The sequence below is a fragment of the Salvelinus namaycush genome, chromosome 23, assembly GCF_016432855.1.
Source record: "Salvelinus namaycush isolate Seneca chromosome 23, SaNama_1.0, whole genome shotgun sequence".
Taxonomy (NCBI): Eukaryota; Metazoa; Chordata; class Actinopteri; order Salmoniformes; family Salmonidae; genus Salvelinus; species Salvelinus namaycush.
Genome location: NC_052329.1, coordinates 12833057 through 12857969, shown reverse-complemented (window position 1 = coordinate 12857969; position 24913 = coordinate 12833057). Strand labels below are relative to the sequence as shown.

The 24913-nt window shown below is 42.0% G+C and overlaps 1 protein-coding gene across 3 annotated transcripts in view; it reads left to right on the top strand.

Annotated features, from left to right (window-relative positions):
* Positions 1 to 676: 676 nt before the first annotated feature.
* slc36a4 (solute carrier family 36 member 4) overlaps positions 677 to 24913 on the top strand; it is a 252781-nt gene continuing 228544 nt past the window's right edge. The window contains exons 1-8 of one of the 3 annotated variants that reach the window (XM_038961057.1): positions 677 to 943; positions 1451 to 1532; positions 3468 to 3606; positions 3824 to 3914; positions 6436 to 6524; positions 11741 to 11836; positions 15255 to 15339; positions 20683 to 20955. In XM_038961057.1, coding sequence (XP_038816985.1) covers positions 1514 to 1532; positions 3468 to 3606; positions 3824 to 3914; positions 6436 to 6524; positions 11741 to 11836; positions 15255 to 15339; positions 20683 to 20955 — 792 coding nt within the window. In that variant the 5' untranslated portion in view covers positions 677 to 943; positions 1451 to 1513. Of the gene's footprint in view, positions 944 to 1407; positions 1533 to 3467; positions 3607 to 3823; positions 3915 to 6435; positions 6525 to 11740; positions 11837 to 15254; positions 15340 to 20682; positions 20956 to 24913 lie in introns of all 3 variants that reach the window. The other 2 variants (XM_038961056.1, XM_038961055.1) reach the window with 2 other exon arrangements.

Below are 24913 nucleotides of genomic sequence, written 5' to 3'. Positions count from 1 at the left end.
CTATTTTGGATGCAACAGTTGTTAGCTAGAATTCTAACACTCATTGATGTAGACTGGCTAGCTTTTGCTACAAAGAGACATTTTACTGGTTGAAGTTTAAGTGTTTAAAAAAAAAGTATAATGCAGTTGATTTGCAATGATGACAAACATATTAAGAAAGACATTTATACAAGCCTTAAAATCCAATTATAAACCAAAAGTAGTGTGAAATGCACTCATAAGCAACATGTAAATAGAGGCTTTTTGTTGTTGTTGCTGGTGTTCTATAAACCCCCTTGCTCTGCCACCAACTTGCACACATCGCCCTTGTGCGGCAATGTTTGCAAACATAGAAAGGGTCTATATGGCACTGAGTATCCCGGATTTATATTTACTATGTTACGTCTAGTCTATGAGACCAGGCTGGTCATGTGTGTAAAAATAGCTGCACTATTGTACTGCACTGTTCCAATATGGGACCAGGCCATTAGTTCAGCTCACATGTCATCAGATTTGTACAGGGACTGCATCACTGCAAGGGATCCAGCCAGCCAGGGCTGAAGAGTTGATGACTGTCAACCCAACTCTAATTAGGGCTACTTCAGGCACGAAGCGAAAAAACTTCACAACTGCAAGAGGCATCGTAAATATGTGGACACGTTTCCTTTAAGACTCCCCCCTCCCGGGTTGACAATTGTAGCGGGTGTGACGTTTCCCACATCTCGTCGGCTAAGGAAAATATGCTGTTCTACGCCTTCTAATCCGGAGAATTTCAACCTTGTAATGAAATTGTAACCAAAGAGGACAGCTATGATTTCATAAACTCAATGGAAGTGTTCCCGTCATTTCAACATCCATCCAAAAAGAACAACAGAACGTCTCGACAGGAACGTTTGGGTTTTGACAGAGCTTTCGACCGAAGTAGCAAGTTATCATTGCCCTGACTGAACCGCGAGACAGTTTGGTAGGATCATTCAGAACCCCACACTGCTTATGACTAGACTACAACGTAACTAGCTCTAACTAACATTAACATCATTCATAGAGCCACGTTAAATTGATAGCACTGCTGTCATTGTTATAGTGTATCCATAATAGCACGGCTACAGATTTGATAGCTGGCTACGTTCTATTTTTTGTCTGTTCGTTCGAACAAGAATAGCACTGATTTACCCCGTTTCTTACATTGACGGCATATTTTAGCCCACAACTTTTACTACAAAACCAGTGAATTGCACGTTATGTTTTGATACGTTGCAATATATTATGCGATAGGCCTAAGCTGCTATTAGTTTAGTTAGCTACAATGTCTGTAATATCACGGATTTTGCTGGTGTCTACTACGAGCAAGCCAAATGACAACGTGTCAATAGCGTTGTGAAGATGAATCAATAACATTGTTCATGTTTCCATATATTATCGTATCAGTAGACCAACTGCACGCCTACCCATCTCGCCCTTTCCTGGCCAGGGCTAACCGCCACACAGTGACAGGACTGTCTGTGTCGACTGCTGCCCAGATGCCCGGTGGAGGATGCCTTCGCAACAGCTAGGTAGCTACTAGCCTCTCTGGGAATGATGATGACGCTGGGATTTATGGGTTGGAATTAAAGGGAACAACTGTCATTTCAACGTTTTGGTGGAAACAGATTCAGCCGTGCTATTTATTCCCTCCCTCACAGTAGCCTCTTTTTTTGGTGCGAGACTAGAGCAGTGGTTCCCAACAAGGGGTACTAGGCCTGTCCACAGGGGGTACTTGAGAAGATTCATGAGACCATAGGTCTCGTGGTAAAATGAACATGAGGGGGTGCTTCAGGGTTACTCCAGGCAGAGCAAAATTCAGTTGGTGGTGCAGTAAGCAAAAATGGTTGGGAACCAGTGGACTAGAGCAGCCCATACAATATTGTGCTGTCCAACAACCATTTAAAGACTTTGCTATTAATCTATTGAAGGTTAAAGAGACACTCATTAAATGAACTACCAATATGACATTTCTTAGTAATAATACTAGTATGATAGTAATAATCCAGTGGTTATTAGCATAACATTATGAGAGACTTATACTGGAGATTCAACGCTTGCTGACTGACACTCCTGGTTCCACCACTTTGCATGGCATCTTTGTCAACACTTTGCATTGCATCTGATCTGAGCGTTAAGAAAAAGAATGGATCCTGTGAAATAAGAGTCCATGATGTAGTGTCTTTATAGCCTTGAGCTTCCACCTCAATGTTCTTCTTTGTATGTTAGTGAAGAACGTTAGCGGACTGGTTTTAAGTGGTTTAAATAGATCTGACACAGGCAGCTAAAGTATTCTCTAAATTGTTCCAACAGTGAGTGAGCCACAACCTCTCGCTTGCTCTACAAAAAAGTACACCTTTTTGCTGCCTCAGACTTACACCATGCCCAAACTGGATGTGCGCAAATTGATTTTGTCCCCCCACACCAAACGCGATCACGACACGCAGGTTGAAATATCAAATCAAACTCTGAACCAATTATATTAATTTGTGGACAAGTCGATTATGAAAGTTAGTTGCCAATCGCCATATAAAGTCCAAAGAAGAAAAAGCCTGGAAGGAGGAGAGATGACTAGAAATGATTCGGTTGACCGTTTTATGTGTGGATTAATTGTCGGAGTAGAGGACCTTATAGGTAAAATAACAACTCACTGTTTATATCCCAGGACAAATTAGCTAGCAACAGCAAGCTAGCTAACTAGCTAAATTGCCATAAATGTTTAATGCTTTTCGACTTGTCCCCAAATTTATATATTTGGTTCAGAGTTTGTTTTGATATTTCAACCTGCGTGTCGTGTATGCGTTTGGTGTGGGGGGACAAAATCAATTTGAGCATCGTGGGCGCACTCGCATGTCTGGTTTGGGCATGGTGTTAGACCAGCTCTTAGTGTTGAGACCACATTCTCAAGGACAAAGAGAGCACATAATTATAATTTACAATTGAGTCAGTCTGATAATACATTTAGCTGGTAGTATTTCAATGTCAACAGTCCATTGATATTCAATGTCAAGGCATGGTCTCTTCTCTTTTCCCTGTGTGTGGCTGGAGGTTGAGGTTGCCATGAGTGAACCTGCTCAAAGGTTAAAGAATACGATTGCAATAGAATGAATAACTGATCTTTGCCCCCTGTCATTACCCTGGCCAAACATCTGAAACCCTACCTCTTCAAAGAGTATCTTAAATAATACCACAGTGGATTTAACAAGTGACATCAATAAGGAATGATAGCTTTCACCTGGATTCACCTGGTCAGTCTATATCATGGAAAGAGCAGGTGTTCTTAATCTTTTGTATACTAATACACTACTTCATGAAAGGTGTTAAAAATATAGCTATTACCTATCCTATCTTTTCAGATGCTTAGGGGCTAGGTGTTTAGGGCTCGATTTGGGAGGAACCATTAGATTAAGGAACACTGTGAACTAGTGACTGACCTTAACCTCTAACCTCCTGGTTAACCCTTCCAGACATGGAGGTGATGACACCCCTCATCGAGAACCCTGGAGGAGGAGGAGGGCAGGAGGAGGAGAACTCTGAAGAGGACCAGGATCCAGAGCTGCTGCCTGTCAGACACTATGAGCTGGGCAACAGCCACCAGGGCATCACGTAAATTAACACACCTCTCAACCATGAAACACTTCAAATGCCAGATTCTGAAACGTAGAGGCACTCTCTATTAGTGGTTAGAGTTGTTGTACTGCAGGTCTGTGATAGTGAACACTGAGGCCCATCAGGAATTGAGTTTGACTCCCATGCCATTCAAGATCAAATTACATTGGTCTCAGAGTGGACCCCTAATCCGAACCCTCTTTGTGTTCCACAGGTTTACTCAGGCTCTCATCCACCTGCTAAAGGGGAACATTGGAACTGGGTTGCTGGGTCTTCCCCTGGCAGTACGCAACGCAGGGGTCATAGTGAGTAACTTATGTCGCACTAGGATATTTACATTTGAGTCATTTAGCAGATGCTCTTATCCAGAGCAACTTACAGGAGCAATTAGGGTTAAGTTCCTTACTCCAAGGGCACATCAACAGATTTTTCACAGAGTCGGCTCTGGGGTTCAAACCAGCGACCTTTCGGTTACTGGTCCAACGCTCGTCCCCACTAGGCTACCTTCCGCTTTACACTTTGCACACCATAACACAAACAGGGCTGGGTCACACTTTACATTACATTAGTGTCCTTGTGTACTGCTGTAAGTACATTGTAAGATTGTTTATTTTTTTCTACTGAATAAACCAAAACATTCTCTTGTGAGAGTCAAGGCAGAGAAAAGGCTGGGAACCCACTATATTGGCAAAGAAGTGTTTCAGAAAACTTGGCCTTGGTTGTAAAGTTACTGAGAGAACTTGCGCAATGTGTCATGCCTACAGCATTGCATTATACATCATTGATATTGGTTGGTAAAAATGATTGGGATTCGCTAATGCTTTAACAGAAAAGCAAGGCAAGAAACAGTAATGGACTGGGCATGAATATGGGTTATGCATAAATATGTATTACATGATCATCTCTGATCTGAATGTTCATTGGAAGTAATTATATAAAACACATGATAAGATCATTCTCACGATTCCATTGTTTGATTTAACCAGCAATTCAGTTTGTGTGTTTTACTGGACCAGTCTGTACAATAGAGGAGCAGAAATTAACACACCTTGTACAAATGAATACACACATAGGCATTAAGCTCCAAGCCTTCAGGTGTGTTAATGTAGTGTTGTGGAAGAGTTAGGAGTCATTGTAAGTGGTGTCAGTGGACCTGCTAGACTCCTCTGTCTACAGACAATGATTCCCTGCTGTGGATCCTGGCTCATGTTAAGTTGATTTGGGGTTTTATATTTGGGCCTCTGTGTCATACAGTTCAAAGGTCATAGTAAGTTGTATGTAGACTTGTATGTTTATTGACCTGGTTTGCCCCTGCTAACTGGGCAGGGCACACAATTGTTATCTCTGAGTATTACACATGGATGTGAGTGTGCAATTACACAATCATGTGTCTGTTTGTGTCATGGATGTGATATCAGATGAATATTTGAATCCGTAGATTGCTGCAGTTTCTTTTCTGAAGCAAGGCCTGCTTAATCAGCTAGTGAGGTGTTCATCAAACTAGTCTCCACCACCAATGCTTCAGCAACATGGTATAAACCTGCCTGTGTGTCTGCCTGCTGTGCAGCTGTGGCACTGGCTAGTGGCTGATCTCAGATCAGTTTGTCTCATATCTTTCCTGTGAATCCTCCATTTGCTAAACGGACAAAGGAGGATATGATCATGCTAGACAAATGTCATTATTTGAAAGGACAATCAGGTCAATTTGTACACTTCAGACTAATCTCGTCTACCAGCTGGCTCTGTTGCAATTGAGACTGAGAACGAGGTTAGCTTCAGACCAACAGCAGGCACAGATCACTTGTCGTGTAAAATGACTAAATTAGACATGCTATGCTGTTTTTACTTAGAGAATTGTCCTTTGTTTAATGCTAGTGTTTTTTCCCTGATGCAGGCTTGTTGTCTTGTATGACTTAGTTATAAGTCTGGGCGTACAGATAAGAGCCTGCAGTGTGTAACATCCCGTTTGTACTGTCTGTAGGAACTCCTCTGTATGGAAACATGCAGGAAGGAACAGACAATGGTGGCAACATCATCTATCTTAATCTACACAGACAAGCTAAATGCCTTTCAAACACTATGTTCCGTCACCCTTGTTTGCAGACATCTGCTAACTGCCACATAGACAAAGAGGTTGGACTTTTCTATAAAAGCTGAGAGAGATCTTGTTCGTAGCGCTTTCACCTCTGACTGTTCTTAGTGATGGTTGATTGCTTCATTTTTGCAAATCTTATATTAAAGTTGTTGTTTGAAAGAATCTGCTGTCTCTCTTCCTATAGAATGTGTCTGACACGGCTACCATACCAGTGAAACAGTGATAGCCTGCATGTCACATTTATGACGTTGCCGGGGTTACATTGCGTTTGCTCGACTTTCCCCACAGAATCGGCAGGCTCCATAGACTAGATGATGTTCCAGTGCTAGTATTGTATCTAGGTTGAGAAGGGAACCAAAATGTTGTTGTGTATCCTCTTGCTTAATTTCCCCTCCTTTATGCTGTCTCATAATGATGGTGTGATCATGTCACATGACAGAGAGATCTTGTGTGTGAAGGACAAAACTGAACAGGGCAAAATTACTATTAAAATAAATCACAACACAGTTATGTGAAATTATGTTTTCCGTGACATACATAGAATATCACAGCGCTATCCCACTACTGGTTGTGTGTAAGTGAGAAGTAGCCTATTTCTCAGGGTTATATCTGATGCTTTTGCACTACTATGGACTGATGTTTGCTGTAGTGTTCCTGTCTGGTTTCAGTTGGTGTTGACGTTACTGTCAGTATGTTCACAGTCTGTTCTTTGTGTGTGTTTATTTCTCCAGGTGGGGCCTCTTTGCCTGGTGCTGATGGGTGTGGTCTGTGTTCACTGTATGCACATCCTGGTTAACTGTAGCCACCACCTGTGTGAGAGGTAATAACACACACACAGCACGCCCTTAGCAGCATCCTCACTGACAAGCCCCTCGTGTGTCATGGTGTTTCATATCTGTCTCATTGTGTTTACAATTACATTAATAAAAACACTTAACCGTCAGGGACCCAGCCGCTCTGTCGACTCATGCTGTCTCTGTCTCTCGGTCTCTGTTTTTCTTCTGTATCTGTCTCTCTCTTCCTTTCTGTCTCAGAGAGAGAGAGAGACAGAGATGCTTTTTATTGTCTAAATCCATTTTAGTGCTGAGAGCAGATAACAACCAGCTAGAGGTCTTTACAGGTCCAAAAAGTTGGATCTGTGGCTTTCCCACCTGACCACGATATGCATAAATAATAAAAGAAAATATTGAGACCTGTTCTGAATGTACCCGAGGACAGACAGACCTGTTCTGAATGTACCCGAGGACAGACAGACCTGTTCCGTAAAGGACCGGGGAAACATACCCTTGCTGGTTTGCATCCGAAAAACCTGTTCAGATCCAAAAGAAGGGGAGAGAGAAAAGGAAACCTCCAAATCGGTGCTGCCACGCCATCAATAAACAAGTGATATTGGCCAAGTGATCTGCAGCTACGTGTCCTTAATGTGTAACATATTCAAAACATTATAGTCTGTTATATTGGTTTTTACTTCCTAAAACAATAGTGGTCCACCTTACGGTTCAGCTGTCCGAGATTTGAGCGATAAATGCATCAGTGCATTGCATACATATACTGTAGGCCTATATGCCTAGGCTTCCACTGTGTGATATTCATATTTACTAAATAAATATTAAGAGAGAAGCTTAGTCCTAGAGACACAGAGAGAAGGAAAGAGATGCTGGCGCCATGTTTCCCGACATCGACATGGATTACTTACTTTATACTTGTCAGGCTACTACTGCTATTCAGATATAAATCAAATTTTATTTGTCACATGCGCCGAATACAACAGGTGTAAGAACTTACCGTGCAATGCTTACTTACAAGGTCTTAACCAACAATGCAGTTTGATGAAAATATATAAAAAAAGTAGCACTAAATAACAATGAGGCTATATACAGGGACTACCAGTTCTGAGTCAATGTGCGGGAGTACAGGCTAGTCAAGGTAATTTGTACATGTAGGTAGGGGTAAAGTGACTATGCATAGATAATAAACAGCAAATAGCAGTAGTGTAAAAACAAAGGGGCGGTAGAGTCTTATGGTTTGGGGGTAGAAGCTGTTAAGGAGCCTTTTGGACCTAGACTTGGTGCTCCGGTACCACTTGCCATGCTGTAGCAGAGAGAACAGTCTATGACTTGGGTGACCATTGTTTTGGGCCTTCCTCTAATAGCCCCGTGTATATAGGTCCTGAATGGCAGGAAGCTTGGCCCCAGTGATGTACTGGGCTGTACGCACTACCCTCTGTAGTGCCTTGCGGTCAATGCCGAGCAGTTGCCATACCAGGCGGTGATGCAACCGGTCAGTATGCTTTCGATGGTGCAGCTGTAGAACTTTTTGAGGATCTGGGGACCCATGCCAAGTCTTTTCAGTCTCCTGAGGTGGAAAAGGTGTTGTCGTGCCTTCTTCACAACTGTCATGGTGTGTTTGGACCATGCTTAAATCAAATCAAACTTTATTTGCCTTACTGTGAAATGCTTACTTACAAGCCCTTAACCAACAGTGCAGTTCAAGAAGAGTTAAACTATTTACCAAATAAACTAAAGTAAAAAATTATAAGTAACACAATAAAATACAAGGCTATGTAAAGGGGTACCGAGTCAGTATGTAGGGGTACAGGTTAGTCTGTAATTTGTACATGTAGGTAGAGGTGAAGTGACTATGCATAGATAATAAACAGCGAGTAGCAGCAGTGTACAAAACAAATGGAGGGGGAGGGTCAATGTAAATAGTCCGTTGGCCATTTGATTAATTGTTCAGCAGTCTTATGGCTTGGGGTTAGAAAAGCTGTTAAGGAGCCTTTTGGTCATAGACTTGGTGCTCTGGTACTGCTTGCCGTGCGGTAGCAGAGAAAACAGTCTATGTGACTGGAGTCTCTGACAATTTTTGGGGCTTTCTTCTGACACCGCCTATTATATAGGTCCTGGATGGCAGGAAGTTTGGCCCCAGTGATGTACTGGGCCGTACGCACTGCACTTCCCTCTAGCGCCTTACAGTCAGATGCCAAGCAGTTGCCATACCAGGCAGTGATGCAACCGGTCAGGATACTCTCGATGGTGCAGCTGTAGAACTTTGAGGATCTGGGGACCCATGATAAATCTTCTCAGTCTCTTGAGGGGGAAAAGGTGTTGTCGTGCCTGTCACAACCTGGCTCTTAGATGGTGACAAGCAAGAGAGACAACACGTTGGCAGTTAAGGAGTAATAAAGTATAAAACTACAAAGGAAATCTAACCTGTGAAGTGTGAAAGTAAGCATGTGAAGGGCGTAATGGAGATACATGGATGAAGGTAAAATGTGTGTAAGTGTTGAAGGGTGCACCTAATCAAAAAACAAAATCAACCAGATCACAAAACAAATTAGTGCTGAGAGAGAGAGAGAGGGGTGCAACTTGTCACCTTAACGACCCAATCAGCTCCACCTATCCCCAATCTGCAAGTGAAAGCACAAACACAGAGGAACCAGGGTCCTTAGCTTAGTGATGAGCTTCGTGGGCACTATGGTGTTGAACGCTGAGCTGTAGTCAATGAACAGCATTCTCACATAGGTGTTCCTTTTGTCCAGGTGGGAAAGGGAGGTGTGATTGAGATTTTGTCATCTGTTGGGGTGGTATGCGAATTGCAGTGGGTCTAGGGTATCTAGTAGGATGCTGTTGATGTGAGCCATGCCCAGCTTTTCACAGCACTTCATGGCTACCGACGTGAGTGCGATGGGGCGGTAATCATTTAGGCAGGTTACCTTAGTGTTATTGGGCACAGGGACTGCGGTGGTCTGCTTGAAATATGTAGGTAGTACGGACTCGGTCAGGGAAAGGTTGAAAATGTCAGTGAAGACATTCTCTTTATTTGCGTCGGTTTGTGATGGTAAATAGGCGTACAGAAGGAGGCTAATTCATAAATGTTCGCTTAGAATGTACACTACCGTTCAAAAGTTTGGGGTCACTTAGAAATGTCCTTGTTTTTGAAAGAAATGCAAATGTTTTTTGTCAATTAAAATGACATCAAATTGCTCAGAAATACAGTGTAAATCAAATCAAATTTTATTTGTCACATACACATGGTTAGCAGATGTTAATGCGAGTGTAGCGAAATGCTTGTGCTTCTAGTTCCGACAATGCAGTAATAACCAACAAGAAATCTAACCTAACAATTCCACAACTACTACCTTATACACACAAGTGTAAAGGGATAAAGAATATGTACATAAAGATATATAGACATGTAGACATTGTTAATGTTTAAAATGACTATTGTAGCTGGAAACAGCTGATTTTTAATGGATTATCTACATAGGCGTCTGTTTCTCAAACTAGACACTTTAATGTACTTGTCCTCTTGCTCAGTTGTGCAACGGGGCCTCCCACTCTTTCTATTCTGGTTAGAGCCAGTTTGAGCTATTCTGTGAAGGGAGTAGTACACAGCGTTTTTTTTTTTGCATGGAATAGCCTTAATTTCTTAGAACAAGAATAGACTGACGAGTTTCAGAAGAAAGTCCTTTGTTTCTGCCCATTTTAAGCCTGTAATCGAACCCACAAATGCTGATGCTCCAGATACTCAACTAGTCTAAAGAAGACCAGTTTTATTGCTTCTTTAATTAACACAACAGTTTTCAGTTATGCTAAAGTAATTGCAAAAGGGTTTTCTAATGATCAATTAGCCTTTTAAAATGATAGACTTGGATTAGCTAACACAATGTGCCATTGGAACACAGGAGTGATGGTTGCTGATAATGGGCCTCTGTACGCCTATGTAGATATTCCATAAAAGAATCTGCCATTTCCAGCTACAATAGTCATTTACAACATTAACAATGTCTACACTATATTTCTGATCAATTTGATGTAATTTTAATGGCCACAAATGTGCTTTTCTTTAAAAAACAAGGACATTTCTAAGTGACCCCAAACTTTTGAACGGTAGTGTATTTTTATAAAGAGAACCATTATATTGTTAGTAACTCTCCTAAAGAATTCTTCTTCACCTCAAGTTCAACTGTCAGAGTCATTTGGAGTTCTGGTGCACTCTGCCTTCATAGGCCTGCTGTAGCTAAGCCTAATAATAGCCATACCACACCAAACCTTCACAAAAGTTGCTTAACTTTAATATCAAAAGTAAGTCAAGGCATTGTTTATAGGGAAAATACAGGCAGGTTCTTATATTGTGGCATTAAATTAATTATCAACATAGTCGATTGCCTACCCAACAAATGACAGCAATAGGCTAATGCTATTTCTTTTACAACAGGCCTACTTTTAACCTTCATCTAAATACGGAGCACAAAATTAAAGAAAGTTTGAACTTGATTTAGCCAATGAAAATGTCTCAACAAAATGAAACAAACTCTTTTTGCATAGGCTATTTTAAAAAAAACGGTTTAGATTATTAAATGGGCCTACAGTAGTAATAATAACAATAATGATTTATAATAATAATGACTAAACAATTGATAATAAATAGCAAGTGAAATAGCTAAAAATCAAATAAATAGAACAGTAAACATTACACTCAAAGTTCCAAAGGAATAGAGACATTTCAAATGTCATATTATGGCTGTATACAGTGTTGTAACGATGTGCAAATAAGTACAAAAGGGAAAATAAATATGGGATGTATTTACAAAAACTGGGTCACCTCAAAACTGTCACCTGAAATGACATCTACACAGTATTAATCACTGTGATTATTTCAATAGAGCGTTGGAGAGAGTGACTATCCACAGCAGAGTGATGGGACTGTAATGTAATATATTGTAATCGCCTCATCCAAACCAGAACACAATGTACTCGCTTTCAGACGGCCGTCTCAATCTTCCGTTGTCTGGTTTCCAGCAATCTACCACCCCTTCTCTCTTTGTCTGTCTCTCGCTCTTTTCTGTTGTCCTCTTGTCTGTCGCTCTGCCTACCCAATAAGGACAGAACAGGACTGCAGAGAGACTTTGTCTTTTAATTCCCTCAGATCTTGTGGTCCATCTTCCTCTTGTCACTGTATCTCTTGGTGCCTCTCTCTGTGACACCAAATATGTACAAAATGTATGACAGTCATCCTCCTCTCCTCCCCCAGGTTGAAGAGACCTCCCCTGGGGTACAGTGACACAGTGGCCTTCTCCATGGAGCACAGCTCCTACCAGTGCTTCAGGAAGAGTGCCAGATTTGGGAGGTGAGATGAACGCTCTTTTCATCTGGAGGTCAATTTTTGACCCATCACCGCTGTAGTCACATGACTCCTCTTAGGGCCAGTGGGTGCTAGAAGCTATTCAAATCCCTAATATCTATGACAAAAATGTATGTAGTTCTGTCCTTGAGCTGTTCTTGTCTATTAATGTTCTGTATTATGTCATGTTTTGTGTGGAACCCGGGAAGAGTAGCTGTTGTTTTTGCAACAGCTAATGGGTATCGTAATAAAATACCAAATACCAAAGGTCAACAAGAGCCTAGTGGTAAGAATCGATGATGGTATATCAGGCAGTTTGGGATGGTAGCCATAGTTTGATGTTTTAAGGAGGGATGGTTAACAATACATATCTCTACAGCCAGTTCACTACTGAGGTTCGCCGGCTGTGTGCTCATGCTTGACATAGAGGAAGCTCTAATCTATGTGACTCCCCCATGATAATGGATTGCATTTATGAAGTGCATCTTATGAATTGACTCTTAACTGACAATCCAACAGCACTCTCCATTGATTGGGGTTAACTCAATTAAATTCACTACCACAGCCTTTCATTTGAGATTCATAGATACTGTTTTGGTTCAGCAGAATGCTTACTGGTTGCTTAAGTGTTATAGATGAGGAAAAAATGCATTTAATGTAGCGTTTGAATAGAATACAAGGTTTGAGTGGTGGTCTGAGAATGACTGATTGTTCGGCACTACCTCTCAAATGCTTCAGTTTGACTTCATTGAATATATTTTAATGAAACCTTTCATTACTTATTGTAAGCAACAGCAGTAATATACTACCTGACTACAATGGCGGTAATATACTACCTGGCTACAACGGCGGTAACATACTACCTGACTACAACAGCAGTAATATACTACCTGACTACAACGGCGGTAACATACTACCTGACTACAACAGCAGTAATATACTACCTGACTACAACAGCAGTAATATACTACCTGACTACAACGGCGGTAATATACTACCTGACTACAACGGCAGTAATATACTACCTGGCTACAACGGCGGTAACATACTACCTGGCTACAACAGCAGTAATATACTACCTGGCTACAACGGCGGTAACATACTACCTGACTACAACGGCGGTAACATACTACCTGGCTACAACAGCAGTAATATACTACCTGGCTACAACGGCGGTAACATACTACCTGACTACAACAGCAGTAATATACTACCTGGCTACAACAGCAGTAATATACTACCTGGCTACAACGGCGGTAACATACTACCTGACTACAACAGCAGTAATATACTACCTGACTACAACAGCAGTAATATACTACCTGACTACAACAGTAGTAATATACTACCTGGCTACAACGGCGGTAACATACTACATGACTACAACGGCGGTAACGTACTACCTGGCTACAACGGCGGTAACGTACTACCTGGCTACAACGGCGGTAACGTACTACCTGGCTACAACGGCGGTAACGTACTACCTGGCTACAACGGCGGTAACGTACTACCTGGCTACAACGGCGGTAACGTACTACCTGGCTACAACGGCGGTAACGTACTACCTGGCTACAACGGCGGTAACGTACTACCTGGCTACAACGGCGGTAACGTACTACCTGGCTACAACGGCGGTAACGTACTACCTGGCTACAACGGCGGTAACGTACTACCTGGCTACAACGGCGGTAATGTACTACCTGACTACAACGGCGGTAATATACTACCTGGCTACAACGGCGGTAATATACTACCTGACTACAACGGCGGTAATATACTACCTGGCTACAACGGCGGTAATATACTACCTGGCTACAACGGCGGTAACATACTACCTGGCTACAACGGCGGTAACATACTACCTGGCTACAACGGCGGTAACATACTACCTGGCTACAACGGCGGTAACATACTACCTGGCTACAACGGCGGTAACATACTACCTGGCTACAACGGCGGTAATATACTACCTGGCTACAACGGCGGTAACATACTACCTGGCTACAACGGCGGTAATATACTACCTGGCTACAACGGCGGTAATATACTACCTGGCTACAACGGCGGTAACATACTACCTGGCTACAACGGCGGTAACATACTACCTGGCTACAACAGCAGTAATATACTACCTGGCTACAACGGCGGTAACATACTACCTGACTACAACAGCAGTAATATACTACCTGGCTACAACAGCAGTAATATACTACCTGGCTACAACGGCGGTAACATACTACCTGACTACAACAGCAGTAATATACTACCTGACTACAACAGCAGTAATATACTACCTGACTACAACAGTAGTAATATACTACCTGGCTACAACGGCGGTAACATACTACATGACTACAACGGCGGTAACGTACTACCTGGCTACAACGGCGGTAACGTACTACCTGACTACAACGGCGGTAACATACTACCTGGCTACAACGGCGGTAACGTACTACCTGGCTACAACGGCGGTAACGTACTACCTGGCTACAACGGCGGTAACATACTACCTGACTACAACGGCGGTAATATACTACCTGACTACAACGGCGGTAATATACTACCTGGCTACAACGGCGGTAATATACTACCTGGCTACAACGGCGGTAACATACTACCTGGCTACAACGGCGGTAATATACTACCTGGCTACAACGGCGGTAACATACTACCTGGCTACAACGGCGGTAACATACTACCTGGCTACAACGGCGGTAACATACTACCTGGCTACAACGGCGGTAACATACTACCTGGCTACAACGGCGGTAACATACTACCTGGCTACAACGGCGGTAACATACTACCTGGCTACAACGGCGGTAACGTACTACCTGGCTACAACGGCGGTAACATACTACCTGGCTACAACGGCGGTAATATACTACCTGGCTACAACGGCGGTAACATACTACCTGGCTACAACGGCGGTAACATACTACCTGGCTACAACGGCGGTAATATACTACCTGGCTACAACGGCGGTAACATACTACCTGACTACAACGGCGGTAACATACTACCTGGCTACAACGGCGGTAATATACTACCTGGCTACAACGGCGGTAACATACTACCTGGCTACAAAGGCGGTAATATCAGTGTGTAATCACCAGATTTCTGAGTTTTACACATGATATGCTGATTCATTTTGGATCAGCTAATTACCAGCTATAGTGAGGAACATATTTAGAGACAGGCTAGAGGAGGAGTCAAGACAGGATTCTGATTAGTTTATTATTGCTACTTTATAAAAATGGCTTGCTAGCAGTGAAAATGCCCTCATGCACATAGAAAATATTAAAGAGTAAAATGGTAATACAGAACAGAACTTCTGTATTCTAACATCGTATAAGCCATCCAGATATTTAAGAGCTGTTTTAACATGTTTATGTCCCTGTCATGTCCTCCTGTCCTGTTCTAGGCACCTGGTCAACTTCTTCCTGGTGTTGACACAGCTGGGATTCTGCAGTGCATACTTTGTGTTCCTGGCAGAGAATATAAAACAGGTAGGCTCTGTTCCCACCTATCGAATACAGACCAGTGTGTTGTTCTTAAAAGCCTACCAATCAAAAACAGATGTGTGTTGAGTGTCCGTATACCCACCTATCAAATACAGACCAATATGGTGTGTTCTTAAAAGCCTACCAATCAAACAAACGCCTGTGGAAGTGTCTCTGTACTCCTATCTATCAAAAGCAATGGGTGTGTCACAAGTATGTGTCACTGACCAAATCAATCCTGTACAGATACTGAATTGGTATTATTAACTGGGTGGTTTGAGCCCTGAATGGCTGACAGCCGTGGTATACTTAAGCAATAAGGCATGGGGGTGTGGTATATGGCCAATATACCACGGCTAAGGGCTGTTCTTATGCACGACGCATAACGGAGTGCCTGGACACAACCCTTAGCCGTAGTATATTGGCCATATACCACAAACCTCTGAGGTACCTTATTGCTATTATAAACTGGTTACCAACGTAATTAGAGCAGTAAAAATAAATGTTTCGTCATACCCGTGGTATGTTAGCCAATCAGCATTCAGGGCTTGAACCACCCAGTTTATAATAGATCGTATACTACGTGTATGGCAAAACATTTCGTTTTACTGCTTTAACGACGTTGGTAACCAGTATAATAGCAATACACTACTCTGGGTTTTTTGGAGTTTAGGCACAATGTAATATTGACCAAATATGGCCAATATTTGGCCAATATTGCATTGTGCCTAAGAACAAACCTTAGCCATGGTATATTGGCCGTATACCAATAACCCATATTCAACTGAGCTGCCTAACCTATCAATCCCGGTTGCTTGGGGATGTACCCCTCAATTAGATGGTGTGTTTGGAGGATTACCTCTTGTCATCCCAACTCTTGAGCTGTTCTAATGGTTGACTTGCAGTGACACACAACGTTCCCTAGGAGACGCTAGTGGTGTTTCATCTCTGAGCTCTCTGCTTGCCTGACTTTCTCAGCCTCTCTTTCTCTCTCGTGCTCCCACACAATTTATAAACTGTATTAGATGGTGATCTCTTCCTTATGGACTAGCATAGATAGTCAACCATTTCCATATGGACAACGATAAAGACTTCATGCAGTGCCTCTTTAATTCAAAACTCAAATGTGATTATTTGGTAGGGCATAGTCAGGAGTAGTAATATCAGAGTGAATAAAGTATGGTACAATCTTATATTGAAATGGACTGAAATTCTTCAACCGTTATGATGGAACATTTAAAAAATCAATTTCTCTCTTTCTATCTCTAACAAAGTTTATTGTTATTTATTGGGTTGCAGCTCCTCAATCCAAACATGTAGCATCATTAGACCTTCTGCTAACTGCCGTACTACGTACTCTCTGTGGTCTCAGTTCATCAGAAAACATTTACTGCTGACCCGGGTCTCTCTGTGTGTGTTTAGGCTCAATATACTAATTGTTTATGCTCATATAGGAGTACACACATAAGATGTATTTGTCAAAAGCTGAGCAAAGCTTCCTATTGGTAGTTAAACAGTGGGGTTGAATGGGGCAAAGCCACCAGAGCTTTAGAATTTTCGAACATGGCAGATGAGATATGAGTGTCTAGTTGTTCTGAATTAGAAAAAGTAAACAGAGGCATCTGATACAATATTTAGATTGCTTTAATGATCTGTATAGGGCTGGTTGGTTGGCCCGTTGCATTGTGGGTACATCTCTATTCCCAAACTAGGTTCTAATACTTTTTTGTTTTCACTGTAAATTAACTCTTTAAACTCTTATTTTCACAGTTTTTATCAATGGCGACCATTTAGCCAGAGGTGGAATGTGCACCATTTCCAAACTCTATTCCCAAACTAGGTTCTAATACCTTTTTGTTTTCACTGTAAATTAACTCTTTAAACTCTTATTTTCACAGTTTTTATCCATGGCAACCATTTAGCCAGAGGTGGAATGTGCACCATGGCGCCTTTTGTTCTTTTAGAGCTTGATGTCATAGCGGGATCATATTCTGGACAGCCATTGGTCCATACTAGAGGTGTGCCCACTTTAGAGGACATTGGGTCTGCCCACGTCGTTTATATTATAGTACTTTATTTACAAAAAAACTAGTTTATTAAAATAACGATTTTCTATTATATTGACGAGAGATTTTAAAAAATTGTAAAATTAATTTTACCTTTATTTAACTAGGCAAGTCAGTTAAGAACAAATTCTTATTTTCAATATTCCAGTGACCGCTTTAACAATGGCAATACATTTCCTCAAAGATGGAAGGCAGGCGGGAGGAGGCAAGATCTGGTGGTACCATTCTAGCCAATGGGAGGGCAGATACGTGTGTCAACAACCGGCCATAGAGATAGTGGACTCATCTTTTTATCATTGTCCATATTCAATAAATAATAGGTTACTGGATATATTTCAGTGGAGTTCTTTGGGACGTGTATGTAAGTGCAATATGTAGTATCTAACTGGACTGGTGTCCATCTCCTCTCTATGGTGCTTAGTTATGAGATGATGTGATGCAGTATTCCTCCTTATGGGATTATGTGAGGCTATATCAGTGTGCATTATTTAATACTAGTTGTCTAGAGCTAGGAAGGAAGCCCTGTACTACTCTATCATATGAAATCAATACCACACACTGTCTTTTCTCTCTCTCTCTCTCTCTCTTTGTCGCTCTCTATCCCCCCTCCCTCTCTACCCTCCCCCTTCTGTCTCTTTCTCTCTCTATCTTTCTTGCATAATTTATTTCCTGGCATCCACAACAAACAAGCTTACATGCATAAACATAGTAGATATTCAGTTTACTACACAGTTTATACAAGCAGGCATACATTACTGTAGTAAATGCACTCTCAGGGCTGTGCCATTGAACCTACAGCAGCACATAGAGGTAACGCCAACAAAAAGTCTCTTAATCGAGCATTGGGCCACCATGAGCCAGAACAGCTTCAATGCACCTTGGCATAGATTCTGCAAGTGTCTGGAACTCTGTTGGAGGGATGCGACACATTCGTCCACTAGAAATTCCATCATTTGGTGTTTAGTTGATGGTGATGGAAAATGCGGTCTCAAGTGCCACTCCAGAATCGCCCACAAGTGTTCAATTGGGTTGAGATCTGGTGACTGAGACACTCACACACACACACACATTATACATGTCTATTATATTGACAAGATATTCCAGTGATTGCTCTAAAAATGGAAATACGTCTTTGTATCTGTGCCATTATTGCCTTAATAGTGCTGCCCATGCTGTCACAGACGCTATCTCCCTTTTCAAGTAGTCAATTTTCTACTTCATTGTCTGATTGCTCTCAACTCATTGGAATCCCCACCCAGTTGACTACTTTAAAATGATGGAAGCCCTCAATGGCAATGTCCATGCTAAAACGGGTTATATCCATGATCGCTATGACAACGGGCACAACTCCGATAGTCATTTTATTTTTCAATGTTGCCAACATGCCACGTGCGTTCGTAACAACCTAACCATTACAAAACTTCTATTTGATCAAATAAGCCTCACAAAGCAAATTAGCAATTCAGTTTGATGACCAACTTCAACACTTTTTCTCATTGACCTCCATACAAAAATTCCTCAATTCGTCTGCTTATTTTCGTGGACAGATTTTGGGCTGAGTAAAACATCTCGCTTCACCTCTTCCTCTCTTGTATCCCTCATTTATTTAAGTGTTTACTTTATTTTGGCAGTTTCCTGTACATACCCATCTTTGTATGTGTTCATAGTATGACAACAGCTAGCTACATAGAGTGCATTCGGAAAATATTCAGACCCCTTGAGTTTTTCCACATTTTGTTACGTTACAGCCTTATTCTAAAATGGATTTAAAAAAAAAATGATCCTCATCACTTCACACACTACCACATAATGACAAAGCGAAAACAGGTTTTTAGATATTTGTATTAAAATTGTATTAAAATTGTATTAAAATTGTATTAGAAACAGAACTACCTTCTTTACATAAGTATTCAGACCGTTTGCTCTGAGACTCGAAATTGAGCTTAGGTGAATCCTGTTTCCATTGATCATTCTTGAGCTGTTTCTACAACTTGATTATAGATTCAATGGATTGGACATGATTTGGAAAGGCACACCGCTGTCTATATAAGGTCTCACAGTTGACAGTGCATGTCAGAGCAAAAACCAAGCCATAAGGTTGAAGGCATTGCCTGTCATTATGGGGCATTGTGTTTTGTAGATTGAGGAATAAAAAAAATAACACATTTTACAATAAGGCTGTAATGTAACAAAATGTGGAAAAAGTGAAGGGGTCTGAATACTTTTTGAATGCTCATACTGCTGATGGTTTATGGGTGACGTGGAGTAGCTGTGTAGATGGATCGCTACAGTATTCCCATTAGTGACTGAAGAATGTGGTGAATGGGGGTGATATGACGAATGAATAAGCACTTTAGTTAGATTTATTTAATCATTCTTTATAGCAAGGTCATCAATTGAGAACCTGTTTTTATTTAAAACAACACCCTGAGTAGCACGAGGTGGTGAGTGAGTGACTTATGATAATTATAAATGGGTGATGGGTTAATGGGTGAACGAACTACCCACTGTATTTTCAGGTAGCACCATTTCTCTCCCTGCATTCGTAGCCCTCCACCTCTGGGACTGGGAGACTAGTGGTTAAGAGCGTTGGGCTAGTAACCGAAAGGTTGCTGGTTTGAATCCCCCGACCGACTAGGTGAAAGATCTGTTGATGTGCCCTTGAGCAAGGCACTTAATGCCAATTGCTACTCTTAAGTCGCTCTGGATAAGAGTGTCTGCTAAATGACTAAAATGTAATAGCAGACAGTCTAATTTAATGAAACCCTGATCTTTCTAGCCTGTCTGAGCTGTGGAATGAGATGGAATCATGGGGATATAATTTGGAGCCCCCCTCATCTCCTCTACCCCCTCCCATTTCTAGTCCACTCCCTGGTGTTGTATTGAATATTCATTAATCCCAGAAAGTTTTCTGATAGTTTTTCTCTGGGAAAATCTTTTGTTGTTGATAGAAGCGGGAGAGCTGCTTATCGACAAGCAAGAGGCCAATCCACTTCACTTATCGACAAGCACGAGGCCAATCCACTTCTTCACTTCCATGATAAGCTCCTAAAATGTTTTTCTCTGGCAAGGAGAGAACACGCAGTAGCCTTAATTGCAGTCTGTAGATTTAGTGGGATCTCTATCTAAAGGTTTATCGGAAGGTTCCTTCAGGGTGATGGGGTGAGGTGAGTTTCACTCATGAACAGACTACCATTAATCACAACTTTTTGTGTGTGTGTGCATGCGTGTGTGTGTGTGTGTGTGTGCGTGCACCTGTGTGTATCCATTCCTTCCTCTCTAGGTCGTTGAGGGATACCAAGGTGTAAACATCACCCTGGCAGATGAATCCCTGTCATTCGCCAACACCTCCATGGTGCCAGCCCCGGTCCCTCTACCCACCATGGTGCCCTCTGAGCCCTGGGCACTGGACCTGCGTCTTTACATGCTCTTCTTCCTGCCCTTCCTCATCCTGCTGGTGTTCATGAAGGACCTGAAGAACATGGCCGTCCTGTCGTTGCTGGCCAACGTCTGCATGGCCGTCAGCGTCATCATCATCTTCCAGTACATCACGACGGTAAGCATGTTGTTTACACTGTTGTTGTTTACACTGTTGTTGTGGCCGTCAGGGTCATCATCATCTTCCAGTACATCACGACGGTAAGCATGTTGTTTACACTGTTGTTGTTTACACTGTTGTTGTGGCTGTCAGCGTCATCATCATCTTCCAGTACATCACGACGGTAAGCATGTTGTTTACACTGTTGTTGTTTACACTGTTGTTGTGGCTGTCAGCGTCATCATCATCTTCCAGTACATCACGACGGTAAGCATGTTGTTTACACTGTTGTTGTTTACACTGTTGTTGTGGCTGTCAGCGTCATCATCATCTTCCAGTACATCACGACGGTAAGCATGTTGTTTACACTGTTGTTGTTTACACTGTTGTTGTGGCCGTCAGGGTCATCATCATCTTCCAGTACATCACGACGGTAAGTGTTAACTCGAAATGACACAACGACAAGGTTCCAGTTTAACAAAGTTTACTCAACTATATGAACACACTACAAGGTAGCCATTACACTCCAGGCTAGGTCCAACAACGAACAGCCTTCCAGCGCATGCGCACTCTTGACTGAGTGATAGCCCCGTAATAACAGAAATATAGGGATACTTAAAACATGAACTTAACAATCTCCCCCTTTTCTTTAAAGACAAATAAAACATCAACAACATAATTAAAGGTCCAAGTATTATTCAAGATCCCCATTACAAATGGGTTGTGTTACAGGCTGCCACTTTCCATTACTGAGAGCCTGTAGGAGCGAGAGCCTGTAGGAGCACAAGACCGGATGCTCCCTTTTTAGTCAGACAGTCAGCAAGCTGTTCCTTTGTGGTCGACCACAGAATCCGCTGGATTCTCTGTGCTTGAATAAGTTCCTTGATGCTGCTAATCTCAAAGTCTTTTCTCTGTGACAGACTTGGTTGACTTCACAGCATCAACTAATGAGTAGTTGTCAGTGACACAAACTACAGGTAGGAAGTGCCGTTTTGTCCCACCAGTGATAACCTAGCGAAGCATCACTGAAGACAACTAGTTTCAAAGAGTCATCTTTTCCAACATGCTGAAACTTTAACGTCACTTGTTGTGATTCCAGTTTACGAACAACTTTGTTTGCCTCATGAATGGTTTGTACAGTGGCGTGTTTTGTGTTAGATGCCAAGTTGCAACCATCAAACCAGGTCTACTCTGTCTCGCAGCCCATAAAATTTGTCCCATCTTTGACCTCAATTGACCAGCTTCAATTCCACAGAGGGGAATTCCTTTGTACGGCTCTTGAAGAATCCATGTGGATAGGTTGAAGATTCTTGATATAGCTCTCCTGTTGCATCAGTATTTTTCCATCAACTGTAATAAACTCTATGCCAACATAACAAAAATGATCATGCTCCTCACGGCCAACCTAGAAAACAGCTTTGAGGTGTGGAATCACAGTTGAAGCAAAGGTCTGTGAGCCACCCCAGATAAAGTCATCAACATGACAGGCAAGTACTCCAGTCACATTGCAGTCTTGATCAAGCCAATAGAAGACTGCAGGATCCACTTGTGACATTTTTCCACCTGTATTCAGCATTGTTGCCTTGACTTTGTTGTACCAGTAGAGTGATCCATCTGCCAGTCCATACACACACTTTTTTAGTTTCCACAGTGTTCCTTCACTTTTAGCTTCGGGCGGAGGTCGGATGTGAATGTCCCTTGACAGCTCTGTTCCCTGCAAAAATCCAGATTTGATGTCTATGGAATTAAGTTTCCATTTTTTCTGGCAGATCACTGACATCAGCAATCTGAGTGACTCTGAGGCCCATGTCGGTGAGTCTTTTGGGAGTTCTTTAGCAGCCAGCTCCTCAAAAACTCTAGCCACTAGACGTGCTTTGGGCACTATTCCAGTTAAGGATTCTTTAAGGGTACACACCCACCTTGTTGAGACGCACTTTTGGCCAATGTCTTTGACTTCCTCAAACACTCCATTTTTCCTCCAATTACTGAGCTCATCTAGCTTAGCTGAGTCAAATGACACGTCCTTTGTTTCAAGTACATCATCATTTTGAATGTCATTCTGTTTTTCTCGATTTTCCATTGGTTCAATTCTGATATTATCTACAAGTGGCAGGTCAGCTGACCCTGTTGTACCAGAAAGTGTAGCTGGTTCAGAGTACTGCAAGTTGTACCAGTTCTTGTGTTTTGCTTTTCCTGCTCGTCCAATGACGGTTGCTGTATGTGGAATACCACTTTCTCTGTCCGTGTATTTAACAGGTTGTCCAGTTTTCAGATTGGAACAACCATGTTCTCTTAACACATGTGGCTGTTGAATGTTTTCCTCATTTGAACGCTCAACAGTATTACCTGTGGCATGGTTGAAGGTCTCTGCTCCATTTCCTATGTCAGTTTCGGTGTCCATATCATTGGATGCGACATCTGGTAGGTTTGTGTCTGTTACTGTGTCCTTTTTGTCATTTTCATTAGGAGACTGATTCTCAGCAACAGCCCCTCTATCTTGTTGATCATTTACTTTCCGCAATCTTGAGTGATGCACCCTGACAATCATGCCTCCGTGCCTCACAAATATCACCACACCATCTTGACCAATGACTACTCCCGGTCCTTTCCACTCTTGACAGTCAACTCGTTTGTAGTACACTTTGTCTCCAGACTCGTACTTCTCATCATCATTATTCCCTGAACTGCTGAGTAACTTTTGAAGTCTGTTAACTGTATCATGTCCAAACTGTTTGTAAAGCTTTAACAATACTTTGTGTTTTTCTTTAGTGCTCATGTTCTCTGTGACTGTCAGAATCTTCATGTGCTCTGTGTCAGTCAGAATCTCATTTTTGCATGGACACTGTGTGATGTCTTTGTCTAAAATGTTTACACAATAGTGGCCTGAGGTAGTAAGTTCAAGAGTCACTGGTTGTTTAAACATCACTGCCTTGTCATTTTTTATGTCTAGTACAGCCTCTGCCTTCTTGAGGGAAGCTTTGCTTAATAGTAAGGGGATATCTGTAGGGACCACCTCTGTTTCAATGTGACACTTAGTCTGACCAATTTTTGCTGGTATCTTAACTCTCTTGGTAGAATGGACAATTCTCCCGTCTCCAAATTTGAAAGCTCTGTTGCTTGGTGTGTCAATCATATTTTGTACTTCCTTCATATTTAGTTCACTGACATAGCTATCAAGCCATTTTGCACCACACACTGTCCGTGTACATGCAGTATCAATCACAGCAGATCCTAAGGATTCAACTATAAAAATCTCAGTATCAGAAGCAGATTCATTTGAAAACAGTGTAATGTTACACTGCTCTATCTCTGTGTTTACATTTTCCTCTGTTAGTTTAACTTGTTCATTTTTATGAGGACAGTCTTTAACCCAATGGTAAGTGCTTTGACAAATAGCACATTTCGATCTCCTTCCATATGTGTCCAGTGGATTTGTGCCGGGAAATGGCGCCCTCTTCTGGTTATCTTGAGAACGTGACTTTTTGGCGCCTTTTCTGTGCTGCTCGGTGTAATATGCTGCGTCACTCACTTGCATTCCATCTGTTATTGGCGCGACAGACGTCTTTTCACCAAATATTCTTTTTAGTGCCGACTTCATAGATGCAAAAGTCAGCACAGTACAAGCAGTCAACGCCAACTGTTTCTCCCTACCATCTAGACAAGCAGTGTCTAGCAACTTGAACCCTAACACTGCATCTGGGAGAACCATGTCGTACTTGCGCATTCTATTGTACCTCTGTTCGAAATCAATGATGTAGTCCGCCATTGCAACCGAAATATCTCTCGTAACACTGTCAAAGTTTGAATATGCCTCGTAGGCACGGTCTTTCTCTTCTTTAAGAAATACAGAATCCAGTGCTGTGATCAAAGTTCCCATACCGTCATCCTTGTTCAAATCCTCAACGGATATCTCCAGTGCTGTATCTCTCGCTCTTCCCTCGAGCGATAATACCACCGCAAGTGCTTGCTTTTTCGC